This window comes from Seriola lalandi, unplaced genomic scaffold (genome assembly GCF_002814215.2).
Source record: "Seriola lalandi dorsalis isolate HSWRI2012SDOR001 ecotype SW California unplaced genomic scaffold, Sedor1 jcf7180002054476, whole genome shotgun sequence".
Lineage (NCBI taxonomy): Eukaryota > Metazoa > Chordata > Actinopteri > Carangiformes > Carangidae > Seriola > Seriola lalandi.
The window spans coordinates 512,845-530,543 of NW_019525029.1; the positions used below are offsets into that span (position 1 = coordinate 512,845).

The following is a 17,699-nucleotide window of genomic DNA, read 5'->3' on the forward strand; positions in this document are numbered from 1 at the left end:
ATCAGTCAGAGCAGGTCATTAGAGGTCACTGTGAAGACACCCTCTCCCTCCCCCCGACCATTACAGTGTTCTCATTAGGGCTCTTCTAGTCTCATTGAGATTTTTCCTGCTCTGCTCAGTCAAAGTGAGAGACAATTTTTGGATAAATTATTCATCATGGCGCATTCACTGTGAATGGCATCGAGACTCACATAAAAATACAGTATTAAAAAATGATAACTAAAATCTAAATCAAAAGGGCCCCAGTCTTTCGGTGCATCTGAGAAATATCTGAATGAGACTGACCTTGAACCATTCCAGATTTTTTATTCGGTTAGATAAAACTGTAAAGTGCGCAGACTGGATCACTTACCTTGAGCTTCTTAACATTGACACAGGGGTCGTTGGAGAAACTTTCTGTATCTGCGATCTGAATGTCTGCTTTCTCCAGCTCATTAGTCAGGTCATTCCTCACCTACGAGGAGAAGAAAGAGAGAGAGAGAGAGAGAAAGAGAGAGAGAGAGAGAGAGAGAGAGAGAGAGAGAGAGAGAGAAAGAGAAGGCACATGAGCATGGTTGATAATTCAAAATGCAAGATGTTCATTTGCTCTGCTCTTTTTATTTATCATCCAACACATTCATATTTCTTGGCAGGACTGCGGCTACACAGTTCTCTTTCTTGTAGACTTTATACCCACCCTTGAAGACTTTCAATCTCTGCCTTAACTGAGTTGTATTCAGAGGCGATTTAAGTTGGCCGCTCAAACGTTCAAAGTTACAACAACTGTCAGCGTTTGCTGGTGGGAATCCAGGTGGGATCACGCACTTGTTGCTACAATTAAATCTAAAAACACCAACAGGCGGCTCCATGTTGTAGTAAAAGCAAATATGAGGGATTAAGTGAGCATATGTAGTGCTGCATATTTCTACTTGCTTCACTGAGACTCTGCTATGACCTTCCATCTTGAGAAATATAATTTTGTTTCTTTATATAATATTCTGCTGTCAGTTTTCTAGACACCACTTAATATTAAATACTGCACATACTGTAGTATGTTTTTTGGTTTCATCATGCTATACATATCAACACTTCCAGTTTTCATGAATACACTGCACATATAAAATAGAACAGAATAGATTAGAATGCCTTTCTTGTCATTGCACACTGACACACAACGAAATTTGCTGTGCAGCTCCTTCACACATTCACAATACATATGCAGTTTGTGTACGGCAGTAAAGATGCAGGTTGTCTGAAGTGGTGTCTTCAGGTTGCACTTTAAATTGTGAAAGAAAAGACACAAAGAAAAGCAGCTTCCCATTTTCACATGACAGAGACATATTGGCATCAAAACCGTCATTATTGTGATTTGACTGACTGTTCAGTGTTTAGTTCTAACGTTGACAATATTTTGTGCGCTTTTGTCACAATGATATGCATTTTGTTTTTCACAGAATGACACAAAAAAGGACAATTTTAAATGATCATCAGCTGGTTATCCGAGCTCTGTCAAAAAGCGGACATATGTGGAGTACTGTAAATGTACCTGCAGCAGCTGTACACCTGCTTTGATGTATTGATTCAGAGGAATGCTGGGTAATGGGTTCAGAGGAGAGACAGAATGGAGCAGGTATCCTATCGTGATGGCGAGCTTGAGGTGGTTTATCATACTGCCTTCTCACTCCCTCTCCCCACCCCCGAACAAACACACAGTTCATGATTCATCCCTCTGGCTTCCCTCCTTGAAGCTACAATTTTAGAAAAGGCCTTTCTCACAGCAGACATTTTGATTTGTCATCACAGAAAAAGCACAGGTGTAACTAATACCATTAATGATGGCTCTGCTCCATTTAGCTGTTCCAGTAAGGCATGCCAGTAAGCCAGCGTGCACAATACCAGGGTACTGGCACAGGAGCCCCTAAATGGAATGCAGCCATTATTAACATCATCGGTTACGCCTGTGCCTAGGTAGTCAAAATGTCTGCCATAAAAACGGTCTGCGGTTCTCATGCTGACTTTCACTCATGACATCTCCTCCTCTCTCTCTTTGGCCGAATATTTCAAATGTCCTCCGGCCATGCCCTGGGGCCCCTCAGCCCCTGCACCCCCAGAGTTTGGCATTAAGGGGCCCGCTAAGACTTCAGAGAGTGAGCGAGCTCAGTTCACTTCAAGCTCAGTTGGCAGAGAAGATGAAGAACAGATGAAGGCCCTGTGTGTTTGCCCTATATTTGTCTCTGAGTGTGCATGTGTGCCATAGTATTTCCCATGTTTATGTGTCTTATACTGTTTTAAACACATATTGGTTACTGCCTTGGAAAGGAATAGAGACAGTTATATACATAAACACACTGCTCCTTAAAGCGACTGCTCCTACTCCATTAAACATTTTAGCCTGAAAGATGTCTCTGGAAGTTTTGAAGTTTCCTTACTGACAGAGAATGGAGGGTTGGGTCAGCTTGAATTCACATCATTTATAATGACAGGTTGTCATGACAGAGAAAAGGCATCAAAACACCCCATAGAAACTTTTCAAACCAGTCCCGCAGCATCCTTCCAGCAGAGTTTCGACAAGCAATGGAAGGCAACCTCAGGACTGGCAAACAGTGTATTTAGACATATTTTGACGACAATAAAATGGGAAATTACAACTATGGTCATGCTAAAGGACTGGTTTGATAAGTTTCTGTGGACATCCTTGTGGTTTTTTGCTGCTGTGTATGATTATTGGAATCAGCTGTAGATTCAAGCTGAGAAACCCCTTGTTTCTTGTCAATAAAGAAACTACAAGCTTCCACCTTTCAAGGCTACATGGTGTGAGTGTTTCATGCTAAAAAGATGGATTTCAGGTGAAGTGTCACTTGATGAGCAGCTACAGCACATCAAAGTGGTGTGAGAATAGTTGCAGCAGTTAACACACCCCAAGGACATAAAACCGTGAATGCTACCACAATCACTATTAGTACTATTACTATTACTATTGCTGTTATATGTGTAAAAAAAAAAAAAAAGTAAAATAAACATTTCATGTCAAAAATACAAACAGCATCAATTTTTTTCCCTCATGTCTCTAAATGTCTGTTGTCATAATCGCCTCCTCCTCTGGTACCCAGGAGGGAGCTCTAAATCACTCTGTACATCACTCACTCCTGTACAAACATTCCCTCCAATGTACTGCTCGCTGAGCTGAAACAACAGGGAGGCGGTAGTGGATCGATACAACCAGGTTTTGCTCTTGAGGAACAATTGGCCTGGTGGTCTGGACAAGCTACATTGTCCTGTTGTGTTGAGCCTTGATCTAAAAGGCCTGGCTGCTGCAACGCTAAAAGGAAACTAGCCAGGGACAAGAAAAGGGATGGCAGCTGGGTGGACAGAATAACAAGCAACAATCACATAAAGACAAGAAAATTTAGCATGGAGATACATATACGACAACACGCGAAGTCTGACACAAAGCCATTCACCTCAAAAAGGCCTTGTCACAAGAGGATTTTCATTGGTTTGATATTGTGTTTCCTCCACTGAGATGGAAAAGAACAAATGCATCCGTGTTCTGCTGGATTGAGTGTGTCAGATAAAGCGAGGTAGATGGAGGGGAGGGGGACAGATGGATTGAGGGACAGTGGGAGGAGAAAACTGAGCAGCTTTCCAGTGTAACAAAAACATCCTCCATTGTCTGGGGCAGCCTGGGAATCCCCAGCAGCAAATACAGAGGAGAAATAATCCTACTGCACATCTGAGCGCACACACACATGCGCACACACACACACACACACACACACACACACACACACACACACACACACACACACACACACACACACTGCATTTTATGTGTATAAAGCAACAGTGCTCACACAGGTCAGGATTTTATCTACAGTACATGCAGAATCTCTTTATCCGTGTCACACACAGAGAGACGCACTAAAACACAAACCACACCACACAACCATGAACTAAATTAAGATGAACTGAGACGCTGAGGAAGTTGAGGGATAACCTGTGAGTCTTCAGGGTGTATATGACAGAATGAAATGTTATCCCACACCTATTCCACTGTCTGTAGCCTGGAGCATGGCACAGAGTGAAACCCTTTATCAAACAGCTATCCATCTTTGTTTTTTGTATTAAATGTGAGTGTGTGTTTTTCTGCAGTGGGCACAGGGTCATGTATTTGCTCTGCGCTGGAGTACTGTTAAATGCACTATGAAGCAAAACTAAACACTTGGTGAGTTAAATACATAGTTTAAGTCATCAGAGCTTTAATTTTTTTAATGAAGTTATTTTATGCCTTTATTAAATACTGCCAGTGGAGATAGAGAGGAAATTTCGATAGTCGAAATGGGGATTCACTGCTCAGGGCATTTGAGCCCATGTGGTATGCGCCCTAACCATTCGGCGATCAGGACACCCCAGAATTAACATTTTTAAGTTGCAGAAGTTTTTTATATTTGTCCATCATGAATATTGAAATTAGCATTAATTATCGTTTTAAATGCATTGATAGTACAGCAGTGTGTTTCCATTGTTCAGTCAATAGTTCTCCTATACCAAATTTCATATTTTGTAGGGCTGAAAGAGGTAATTAAAATACAAAAAAAAAAATTCTTGCACACCTTAAAGTCTTAGTGACAGGAGGGTTGGATCAAAAAAACCCTAACTAGAGAACAAAGGGCAAAAATCTCACACACTGTCCATCACTCCTACTCCCTTTATGACCAACGCTTTGGTCCTTAGACCTTCATCAGGCAAATTCTTCAATTTTGATGAAGGGCTGTAACTAAGGATTATTTTGATTATGAATCTATCTACTGTTTAGTATCTGCATTTATTATCAGACTGATAAAAGTTCAGAAAATTGTGAAATTTGTATCACAATTTTTTGTCCAACCAATAGTCCAAAACCCAAAGATATTTAGTTTTATTCTGTGTCACAAAAGACAAAAAACAGCAAATCCACAAAACTGAGAGGGTAGAATTAGGAATTTTCCTATTATTAATATTAATAATTAATTATTTGCAGTTTTGCTTGCCAATATTCAGCTTGATTAATTGATTATGAGACATTTTTCCAACTGTTATATTCTAACAAATATAAAGTTCAGCAATTGCGCCTTTTGAGCTTGATCTCAAGATATAGTAAGTGCACTTTCACTCATAGAGACGTACTTTCCAAACCAAATCACAAATCAACGAGCACAAACTTGACATTTGCAATCAAACAAATACATTTAAAAAAAAAAAAAGAAAAAGCAAACAACGAAACAAAATTCACACCCGTCAGGCAACTACGGACAGACTGAAAGTGAGTGCCCTGATGCAGAGTAAGTGAGCAGCTTTTGATGATTCACTGTGACACTGTGAGACAAGCAGACACATCATTTCCAGGCACGTTCACAGTGTGAAGCCCCTTTGCAATGACGGGTGTGACTGCTTGTGTATGTTCAATAGTGTCACACATAGCAGTGAGTGTTAGCAGGTGCGTTTTATCATTCCATCTATCTGTCTGAGCTTTGTGTATGTGTCTCTGCACTTTCATAATGCATTTGTGTGTCCACCAGTACATTTACAGCACGGAGACAAAGAGGATGTGACAGGTGCATTTTCATGCAATTTGGCTTTTACAAAAGTGGCAATGTAATGGGTCCTTGCACACATCTGTCTCTCATACTGTGCTACATCGCTATACAAATCGCCATGCAAATCCCAGAGTTCAGACCATAATGCCGGTCATGTGCTTATACAAACTAGCGTGACAAATGGTTGTGCCACAGCCTGATGACAAGCTCTCGACAGGCTTCCTCTCGCCGCCTTACATGCCCTGTACAATGGCATGAGTGAGTCATTCTGAGGAGGAATTTAGACAACATTACATGGTTATTTGTAATGAACAGCAACTGACGGCTACAGAAAAACTGTGAAATGCCCAAACAAGGCGAACAACCAAGCACTTTTTAGATTGCAAGCAGGAAAGGTAGAGAACGAGAGAGGGGGACTGTCACTGAGTGGATGCTGAAAGAGGAATTTCTGCTAGATTTATCAGTGGTCATAGTATAATTAAACACTTGAGCTCAGAGGGTTCCAGGCAGAGGACAGAGTCCTAATCCTGTTCTCAGTCAGGTCTGTCATCTGACTGACTGATGATGGCTGCTCCGTTCCTGGGTGAGCCCTGTTTGTCTGACAATCTCACTAATGTTGATTGCTGTGTGTGTGTTTTTGTGTAGTGTGGACAGACACCTTCACGCTAGCAAATACCTAACTCTTACCCACTCCCATCTGTCACTACAAAAAACCACAAACCCCTCCATTAATGGAACATCAGTGTCCATCCAAAAACAGGCTGTGCGTGTGTGTCTGTGTGTGTGTATGTGTCAGTGTGTGTGTGTGTGTTTCAATGGTGTCCATAAATAGAAGTGACGAGCTGGCTTTAGCTTACAGGTTTCAGTCCCAGGGGAAATGTGTGTGTGTGTGTGTGTGTGTGTGCATGCCACTGACTGAATCCTTAACTAACGTTACATAATATTAACCTTGCAAGCAGTCTCCATGGGAAACAGCACTGTGGATCAGTAGGGGAGAGAGTTGGAAAGAGAGAGAAAAAGAGATGTAGAGGTGGTGGAGGTGACGACACTGTCAATACTATACTCGTTACGCAGACGCAAGTGTGCATGTGCGTATACACACGCAGTATAATTATGCGCATTAGTGATGTTTCTTAATTCAAATCCAATACTTAACAGAGCACAGATAAGTCATTAGATCATATACTACATGTTTTTCTTTTCTTTTCTTGCATTTGTTGAGTATTTGTTTTCAAAAGCCTCTGAAGAAAATTTAATCCCCTGAAAATGATGTCTTTTCTTTTTCAGGACAGCTCTGCAGGATATTTCCATAGGATTTCTGACCACTTCAGCACACTGGTGCAATAATATATACTAGGGTCTGGACTTCTTTTCTTTGTGGAGTGAGAGGACATTTGTTATTTACAAAACACTGTATTATTAGATGACAGGAAAACACAGCACAATCAAATAATTGACAACTGACGACATACTAAAATAATCATGTCAGGACTAAGTAACATACACACATCCATGAATACGAATTAACATTAATATAGACAACACACTATCCAACCTAATCAGTAACAGCTGCATTAAAAAGGTAACCAAGAGACACATAACGCATTTCACTGTCATGTTATTTTTCTCTTCCTTGGTGTCATTCAAAAAACATTTATTACTTTGCATCTCATCAACCATTTGTCTTGCTGCACGTTGCCATGACTTCCCGCAGCTCCAAAACCCAGCGTGCTCTGAACCTGACAGAGGATTGTACGAATCATGAAGTACGGAAGCGATGCTTGCATATTTGTAAATCAGGATTAGAGGCCAATCTTATGGCAGGTTGATTGAATCGGGCCGTCCGTCTTCCTCCCGTCCTAAGCCCCTTGGCGCTTTCAGGAGGGGAGAGATAAAGGGATTTGGGCTCTCTGAGATTTGCAGTGAGACTTCTTATACACCCCACCACCTCCACCTCCAGCTGCTGAGCAGATTGTTTTGTACCAGGGCCCCGAGGCAAGAGCTCACAATATGTTTCTCAAATTTATGCTTTCAATACCTCCGACATGGCTTTTTTTTTTTTTTTTAACTGAATGTTCCTGTGTTGCTGAAGTGATGTGATGTTTGTGCCATGAGTTTGAGTCGTTATCCACAGGCATGACAAATCTGTATGTTTTGTTTATGTTCAACCTTCCCTGGAAAAGGAAATGAGTTTGACTCACTAATCAGCATCCAATTTGGAATTTAAACTTGAAAATCTTTTCTTCCTGGTGTGTGTTTCCCTTTGTAGTAAAAAGCTGTTAGACACTTATAAAAATGGAGATCGCAAATGCGTGACCTCCTGTTCCTGAGCTGAAATCCAACTTACCACATCTTTCAAAGTAAGTCCTCTACAGCTTTAAGAGTCAACACAGATAAATGTTCACCATAGTTTGAGAAATGACTTTACCCAACATTAGCAATGTACAGTAATCTGAGTGGTGCTTTCTGTCTACTGAATGAGAGAGTCACATTAAACACACAGAATTTAGACAACAGACAGATTTTAGTAAATAATAATGAGGTCGCTAAATCTGTAAAGACTCATTCATTGCTGTTGTATATGTGGTATTTTATGTTTTATGCTGTACTTTAATATGTTATAGGTTTGTATGGCTGCTTTCTTGTCCAGGTCTCTCTTTTAAAAGAGATTTTTTTTTTTTTTTTCCCTGGTAAAATAAAGGCAAAAAATAACAGTTGTACTTTAATATCTGCTTGAATTTGTTCCTAAGGTACAGAAGTGGATGGAAAAATAATTTCTTTCCAGCCAGCAAAATTATCTTTATTCATTAACAAGGATATGAAACACGGTGTAAGTGGTAGGATTAAGCTTTGGTTTTAGTTTTAAAAATATTCATACTCAAATTCCCTCAGAATCCAACACAGAGTGTCACATGGGTGGAAAAATATCACTTCAGTCAACCAGTGGAGAATAATTGGATTTAATTGTTTACCACCCACTCAAATCATGTCGGCATCATCTGAAAGATAAATGTAAACTAATGCCAATCATTGTTGTGTGCTGTTACAACTCCCAGACTCCCAGCATCTGTATGTGACAAGATAAAAAACATCTTCCTCACTGAGTATATTCAGTGTTTTATATGTTAGTAAGATGTTAACCTTCACCTTCAGAACATGAAAAGTTTTTTTTCCCATAAACCTAGGAAGTATGAGGGTGGCAAGACTGGAATGAAAAAAAAAAAAAACTAGACTGACTTTAAAAAGTCCTGTGCAACACAACAACACTTGTAAACTGTTGTGTAAATAAATGTCACTTTCAGAACTGTGTGTTAAAGCTGATAATACCAAGCAATGTTATTAAATATTTACATGTCCACTGGTCAGGGCGGGATTTTAACTGCTCTGCTAGAGCTTTATACTTATGTATCTGGCCTACTTTTGTGACTTGTGAAAGTTTCATAAACACATTTTTTATGTGCAATAAAGAAATACACAGATAAAGAGAGAACAGGCACTTTTCCCCTCCTGCAAACTATGAAGCATAATAATTCAACAAGTCCGTACTTCTTTTTTTATTAAATTTAGATTTTCAAAATCAATTTCTGTTCAGTTATTAATGTGATATTATCACTGCTGTCTTTGCGAGAAGTGACATATCTGTTTGACTGAATTACTATAACTACTGTATCATAAAGATGAATTGTGGGTTAAACAGCACCAGACTGGGAGCAGTAAGAGCATTGGTTATATAAAACAGAAAAATCTGATATGAAACAATCATCCATATAGATTTCTCCGGTCACCACTCACAGTGACACAGTGATTTTGAAACCTTATAGGTGTAATGCGTAAACTAATCATTGCACAGCACATCACATTTTTAAGCCCCATTGAGCAGCTGAGGTTTCTTTGTCAATGTACTCTCTTTAAAGAGTGAACAAGAAGAACTGACCTCTGAGAACCTCTGGACATCCTGTGTAAGCGTCCCCACACGGCTCCAGTTGTAGTAGTTGAGGAACTTTACTACAGCAGGGTTCACAGCGTTGTCCGAGGGGACAGTGCGGAAGAAGTTGGGGTACTTTTTCTTGTCTGCCAGAACTGGGGTTGTTGCTGCAAAGGACAGCTGTAATGAAAACAGAGGAAGAAAAACAGTGAGCACTGAGTGTAGCTCTAAGGGCAAATACAACGGTCATAAATACTACTGCAAACAAACTGTCGGATTATGTTGGTTTCACTTTACTGTTGATACAGTTGCACTGTTAAGTACTGTGTCGCTGAACCTAATGCACCGGATGACAGATCTCAGGTCTGCCCCTGCTTTGGTCAGTGGCCTCTGTCATTTCAGGGATTAAACCATGGTAGTGCATCTGTGACCAGCGTGCACACGCGCACACTCATTCAGAGTCTCAGGCTGTGAACAAATCAACTCTTTCAAATTACTTCAAATGTCAGTGAAATAGCACCTTCAAAGAGTTACTGTAAATAGATCTGTAAATATTGGGTGGAAGTGACCCCTGTATGCATGACCTTTTAAGATGGCTTCATACTGTGCATGTGTGCGTGTGTTTGTGTGTCTGTACTTTGACTTCTATCTTTGTGAGGACCAGTTTGAGTTTTACACCTTGGGAGTGAGGACATTTTGACCGGTCCTCACAAGGGCTGTTTGAGGGTTAAGACTTGGTTTCGGGGTCCAGGTTTAGAATTAGGTTTAGGTTTAGGTTTGGGTCTAAGTTTATGTTTAGTTGTGATGGTTACGGTTAGGGTGAGGGGCTAGGAAATGCATTTAATCAAGAGGTCCTCACAAAGACAGAAGTATAAGTGTGTCTCAAAGTCTGTATAGGTGTGTCCCTCTTTGTGTTTGATGACAAGAGAAAAGCAGCGTAGCAATATGCTTCATCTTTGGGATGGTAAGTTTAAAGCATTTCAGTTCTGTTCTTCACATGCAATCAAGATTGCTCACACACACGCTCACATGCACACTTGTCTTACCTTAGTTGTGAAGACTGTCATTGACTTAATGCCTTCCCTAGCCCCTTACCCTAACTCTAACCATCACAACAACTGACCATAACACTCACCCTAACCCCAACCTAAACCTGATTCTAACCTGAATTCTAAAATCGTCTCAACCCTCAAACAGCCCAGACAATTGTGTCACAGTGAGGACATTTTGGCCAGACACACACACACACACACACACACACACACACACACACACACACACACACACACACACACACACAAAGACTGTAACCATAACCTAAGAATAAAATGTGCTGAACCTCAAACACTAATTGCTTTTTTTTCCCACACACCTATTACTCTGTTTGGCCACTGCAACCTAAGCAAGTTTTGAGCACATCTCATGTAAATCAATGTTCTCAAAAAAGGGGGAGAGTGCTAAACTTTGTTTGGCAAACTTTTAAACTATTTTTCCAGAGCTAATGAACTAAATATGATGCAGCGGCAAAAACCCTCACTGAATGCAATATAGCTGGAAAAGTCTGAGTGTTTAACTTCTGATGATACTGATGCAGTGGTGTCTGGTGGTGTTATGAAACATGATGACAATGTCTAGAAATGTAATCCACTGGTGTTCTACTAAAAAAAAAAAAAAACTGCAAAGTTGCCACTATATATTATGTGTCTCTAAAACACACACAGACACAATCATCACCCACAGTAACACTCCTGATTCCCACCCATCCCACCTTTCATTTGTCATTTCCGTGCTAATCAAGTTGTGCTCTCGCTCTCCCGCACATTTTCAACAATAGGTCACTAATTTTTCTCCAGAGGCAAAAATAGCTGCAATTAATTTTTGCATTAAGATTAGAATTTGCAAGTCTGTACAATGTAACAACCAGCATGCGCCAGAACAGACAAAGATCTGCCACTTTATTGTTTAATTCACACTTTTTATATTAAGTCTGAATGACTCCATAAATAACTGTTCCGGGCAACATCGTGGTATTATCCTTGGAGAAGTATAACTAATCTGTGAGCTGTAAGACGTTTTTAACAAACGCCTGAAAGACGTTTGTAAAGATGCATAACTTTCGGAGCAGAGGTCTGACAGGTGCTGAATATTTCGGCACTAGCAGCTGAGCTGAGATAATAAAGCACCGTGCTCTATTTTCAATGTCCTATCTGTGTTAATTTAATGAGCGATATGAATCAGTGCAGGGTTAATTACATACTTTGTAGAGATTAAGCAGAACTTGTGATTCATGATAGCGATCAACACAAGGATATTATAATTCTGACTGAGACCAAGAGGTACACCAGTAGATTTGCTCAAAGTGTACTAAAGCCTTGAGGAGTTCAAGCACCTCCTAACTTTAGAGATGACTCTGATCTTTTCATTAAGCCTCTATCCACTTCTAGACACCTTCACTACTCATTAATCACAGTACTGCTGATATAATTGTACTGTACACTTGTTGAAAACTGATTACCACTGAAAATGCACTGTAGTGTGGTAGAAAAAAAGAGTAACTGACTTCGAATGATAGACATAAGAACTTTACTGAAGGATCAGAGGACAAATGTCAAATGTTTTAGATCGCAGGATTGACAGTCCCGGGACCATTTGGTGTAAAACAGCATGACAGCTGCAAAAGTGCACTTTAACACAAAAGATAATCAAAGAATCTGTATGCATGGCAAGTGTTGTCCTCCATATGCTATATATTATAAATATTTATAGCAGAAAAATTTACCTAAATTGCAGACCTGCCTTTTTTTTTTACACCCTCACTAACCTCTAGCCTATCAGCTGAGCCATTTCATTGGATCCCAAATATACAAGTCCTCACCCAACCAGTGGGAAACCCTTGGTTTGGCCCTCTAAATAACCACTTTCTGCACAGACCCGCAGGGGTTTGTGTTCATACATCAATGAGACAGGCTTTTAAAACAACACATGGATTACTGCCATCAATTAAGCAGGAAGAAAGGCCTTTATCTTGCTACCACTGCTAAATCCAAAATCACCCACCAGTCTTAGAGGGCTTGGAGGGGTCTTTCCAGCATTGCCTTAATCTCCGTTTAGCTAAGGCTGTTTGCTACAGCCACACTGGGAGATTTTCTCAAACCAAATTGATTGCACCAGTCGTCTCACAACTGCAGAAGGAAGAGACTTCATGGTCAGAAGAAGCTCCACAACCTTATCCTTTCCCTCCTCCTGTGCTCTCGGCTAACCTGGGTTATGCTGTTTTGTAGGAGTTGTTTTTGCTTTTGGCACAGTTTTACTTGTTTCATCTGTTACAACACTACACTGAGCTGAGAATCCCAGAAGAACTACAGAAGAAAAATATTGACCAATAAACTCACATGGTGCTACAGCACTGGTTTTACACTTGCTTTTCTTCTGGAGGGAAAATACAGAAAGTTCAATGGTAGATTTCATGAACAAGCGATGACTCTTTTGATATTATCAGTTTATGAGGTCAGTTAAAGGTTGGTGATAAAGTTTTAAAAACATGAAATCAACAATAAATAAATACATCCTCCGTTTAAATTCACCCAGCAGTGTTCTATTGGGAGGTTTTGGGAATATAAATGTGTAGGAGAGTATGGTGCAGACGTAAGTGTTTTTTCACCACTTGAAACTTCTTTCGGTATCAGAGAGAAAATACTGTTCACACATTATGGCAATGGCACTGTAAGTAATCAATTTTTCATTTCTGTACTCTTGCAGATAAAACTCAAGTCATGCAGTAACTCTTCAGGTTCTATGAAAATGAGATATGCGTGCGTAAAGGCCTTAAGCATCTAATAGTATTTTATTAAACAAATTAACTGTAGACTCAAGATTAATTTGATTGTTTGCTGTGAATCAAAATGCACAATGGGAAGCAGAAAATGATATGTGAGCATTAATGTCCAATCATGACATTAGGCGAGTACAGTTTCTCCATCTGTTTCCTGTAAGAGCAAAATCTAGGACAGTGACACAAATGCATTTTGTTTGGCGACTGAATCCAGGTCAGCTGATGTAGGGGGCTAAAGTTTACTAAGATAAAATGCATGGTTTTTTTTCCTGCAGGTCAATCCATGTCAACTATAACACAGTTTTGTAGGAGGACAGTGTCAAGATGAGAGGAAGCCCCGGTGCATTATTTAAAGAATAGGCTCGTCTTTATCTAACTGTGAACAGCCTTTTTCAGAGGAAAAGCCAAAAATAGTTCCATGATATCACACATCTGAGAGTAGTGGCTTATGTAAGAGGGTTTTAAAAAGACGGCCGGCCCAAATAGGATGGTCTTTGTTGAAGAGCTCTACACCAGTGTCAGATTTACACATGCAGTGTGCACATACACACAGATCACGCACAGGTTAAAGCACATGCATTCACACACACTTGAACCACAGATCTCTCTGATACACACAAACTTCAGCAGCCTTCCTTTGCCAGTGGTAATTAAAACTGTGGCAATGGGCTCCGGGCAGCTTCTCCCTCTCATCTCACTACAAGGTCACTGAGGCTCTTGGTAATATGACTGAGGATCCGTCTGGCCCCGCTGAGACATAACGTTTTTGTGAAGACTTGAGGTGAATCACTGATACCATCGCAGTGGTTCATCTATTTAGGCATTCTGTACACACAGTCGCTTATCACACTCTATTTGAAGTGAGTACAAAAGCTTTGCTGCTTCTTCATTTGGGTTTATTCAAGTCACAACCAAAACATTTTTTATGTTTATGCACGGTTGAAAAGTGAGAGAGGGGCCCAGAACAGAAAATAAGACATACGGAGACAAACTGAGAGAGCATGGTGAGATTTTTAAGAGATTTTTAAGGCTTTAGGACTTGTAATTGTCACTAACTCCTGCTCAGGGTGCTGATTATTGAGCTCTCCTGGAGGCATTTGTATGCCTTTATTTGATAGGGACGGTGATGACAGACAGGAAATATGTGGAAAGAAAGTACGGTTCTGAAATGCAGTAAATGGTCCGAGAATGGGACCAGAGCATTTACGCCCATGTGGAATGAGCCCTGACCACTCGGCTATCAGCCGTCCATTCCATAGAAGCTATAACTGCTTCTCGTTTAGTTGGCTATTAGTGCTCTTTGCGAGAGTTAGTTGAGAGTTAGTGGTTAAGATAAAGGTGGCTTGTCTTTCTGACTGCGTTATAACAAAGCCACAGAAGATTGCTGCAGCTAATGACCTAGATATGGCTGTTAAAGCCATTATTACCAACATCCACTGCAAAATGCCTCTGTTTATATCTTCTGCAATATACCTGCCTGATTTGGCATGGGACCGGGAATCAGTGGTGGATAAATTAAAGGCAACAAGCCATACAACCTTTCTGAGCACACGCGGCTTGCAGGAGAAATAAGGAAGATGCAGGAGTGTGTCTAATCACATTGACGGATCTAATAGCATTGATTGGTCCTAGCGGGACCGCTTCGCAATAGGATCTGCTGGTGCTAATTGTGTGGTTGGACTTTGAATAATGAAGTGGCTACCATGGACAAGCTGGATAAAAAATGAGTGTTTTTGCTCATGCCTCTCATGTTTATTATACCAAAGGTGTTGCATCACTGTCTAATCTGACCGCTGACCGCATCACCAATGTATTCCTACCTCAAAAAAAATTGTGTATATATCTTACACAGAGAGGAACAAGAAGAGGCAAACGTTTACTTTCTATGATAATTCTTCCAAATATTTCTGGTAACAGAAAATTAATGTTGTGCCACCAAGGTTTACCATTTATCCAATAGCAAGTACTTAAAACTAGCTGTCACCCTTTGATCAAGTATCTAGGCGCAAATATCGATAGGACCATAAGTTTTGTGGAAAAGCGTGATCAATATTTCAACTACACACTGACAACCTCCAAAACATTGAAAAATAAACACTGCTCTCCACTTCCCACCTCTACAGTCACAAATTCTGCAACAATTTTTTAAAATGTCTGGATAATTGTTTTCTGAACATGTCCTGTTTTTTGGCATAGATGTAATACAAGCGCACTGTAGCAGACACCTATGGGTTATCAATAAGACATGATTAGCAGGTCACAAAAGGTCACCTGTAGGGCGATGAATTACCTGCAGCAGTGATTGTCAACTGGCAGTCAGCAGGCCACATCCCACCCGCCAAAGCATCCCAGACATATTGCAGAATATCAGAAAATATGAGGAAGAAAAAAAATTTTATATAACAGCATTTCCCATACATTGATGTATTTGCAGCAGTCTTTCACTATATCAACATTGACCACCACATATTTATTTTCTATTCTTTTTACTATTTCATTTGGGTAAACTCAAGCCTCTCCCCTCTCTGCTCGCTCTCTCTCTCTCAAACCATTTGACTGACCCGTGTATGAACAGCTTGTTGTTGGCTTTTCCCCACAGAGAAGACGGCTAGCATAGCTGCCTGTCAATATATACTGCTCATGCAAGTGGATAACACTAGAGTTAATTCTTTACCTCTGACCCTGAATGTTTGCTTCCTCAATCCACATGGAAATCGAAAAATATTTGGTCCTGAGGGGGCGCAGAAAACAGTGTGGACCAGAGGTATTAGCAAAACAGAGTACCGAGAAACTTCATAAAACACGTGGGAGAGCAGTTCAACCATTGAGATTAGCTATCCAATTAATTTGCTTCCATTATTTCCTGGCTTCAACCAGTGCTGCTGTGGCAGCTGAAGGAGCAAGAGAGGGTCAGGAGGGGTTATCTGTGACTGATGAGATGTAGGAGAGGAGGAGGAGGACAGCAGCCCTGGCAGAGGTCTGAGAGCATTTTTCTAGCCGGGCAGAAGTATCCATTTATCGTTATGGATTTCCCATGTTTTTTGAACATGTGTGTTCACTCAGATAAACTAATATAAAAATAACATTAAATTTTTAAAATATTGAAGATTAATAGGCTGATTAGATTTAACCAGATAATTGGTTTATACAAATTCTGGCCCTTAGACAAATGTAGTTGATTAGCTCCGACCTACACTAACATCAGTGATGTTCAGTCCAATGGTAAACTTGACAGGGAGCAAGCCAACAGCATAACACTGAAGGAGGCAGCACTCATACTGGACAAAATACTCAGGTTCTATGACTAAATTTGAATATGTTTTGAGACTTTATTGATTCTCCAAAAGCGACAGGAGTGGTTTCTATGAATTTTCTTTAATGCCACTCACAATAGTTATTTTAAAAAGAGGTAATCTGAGGTCACAACGAATTTTACACAAATGCAGTCAAGTTAGCGTGTCAGACCTTGATTGGATACATCCCAGAATAACACACTTTACGAGAGGTGCTTTGAGTCAATGCCAGCAAGTTATAAAACTGAAAGGAAAGGTTTCATAATCTGAAGGGATAGTATCAAACAACTTCAAACGCTCAACCCACCCAGGCCTATTATCTCTACCTTCGCCCACAACACAACAGATTCAAAGCCCATCCATCCTGTCGGAGCCCCAGGACCCCGTGCAGAGTAATAGCATGGTAATAGTAGCACTGTTGATCAGGAAGCACGAAGGAGGTCCTGGGCTTTATTCAATATTCAAGAGAGGCATTTGGTGCACCGTGGGAGAACCCAGCTGGAGAGGAGGCAGTAAGGGAGAAGCTTTGGACCCCACACCGACCACATCCAGAACTCATTAGCACCAAGGTGGGGGAGGGAGGAAGATGAATACTGTGGTTACATTGTGGAAGAATTGAGTGAGAAGCCCAGTGGTGATAAGAGAGTCATGTTTGATGGTGGCGACAATAGAAGGAGTGATGCAGACGAAACAGTGAATGTGAAGAATGGAAAGAAGAAATTATGTAGCAGTCATTAAGTGTTACACAGGGATGTGATTATTGATTTTACAGCGCATAGTGAAGCTGGTCTGTATGAGCTTTTGTGTGTTTGTGTGTGTGTTTGAGTGCAACTAGTGTCAATCTTCTGCTTTGTTGTATGCTGCTTTGTGTTCTACACAAACTCTTTTGCATGAATGAAATTGATTTCTAATCATAAAGACTTACTCAAATCTACGGCTCAGTGTTATGTGTGAAATCAATATAATCAGATTTTTTTGAATTGCAATATATATCACAATCTGGAGAAGGTATTGTAAATCACGTATAAAATTAAAATTAAGTTTAAACCTGTGTTCCACTGCTCTGCATTATGTTGAACATAAAATATAAACGC

General features: G+C 40.3%; 1 protein-coding gene across 1 annotated transcript in view; it reads right to left on the reverse strand.

Moving 5' to 3' along the window:
* Window positions 1-17,699, reverse strand: part of gabbr2 (gamma-aminobutyric acid (GABA) B receptor, 2) — a 176,255-nt gene that overhangs the window by 76,709 nt on the left and 81,847 nt on the right. The window contains exons 3-4 of the mRNA XM_023412306.2: window positions 9,490-9,660; window positions 353-454 (exon numbers count right to left, since the gene is read on the reverse strand). Coding sequence (XP_023268074.1) covers window positions 353-454; window positions 9,490-9,660 — 273 coding nt within the window. The remainder of the gene's footprint in view (window positions 1-352; window positions 455-9,489; window positions 9,661-17,699) is intronic.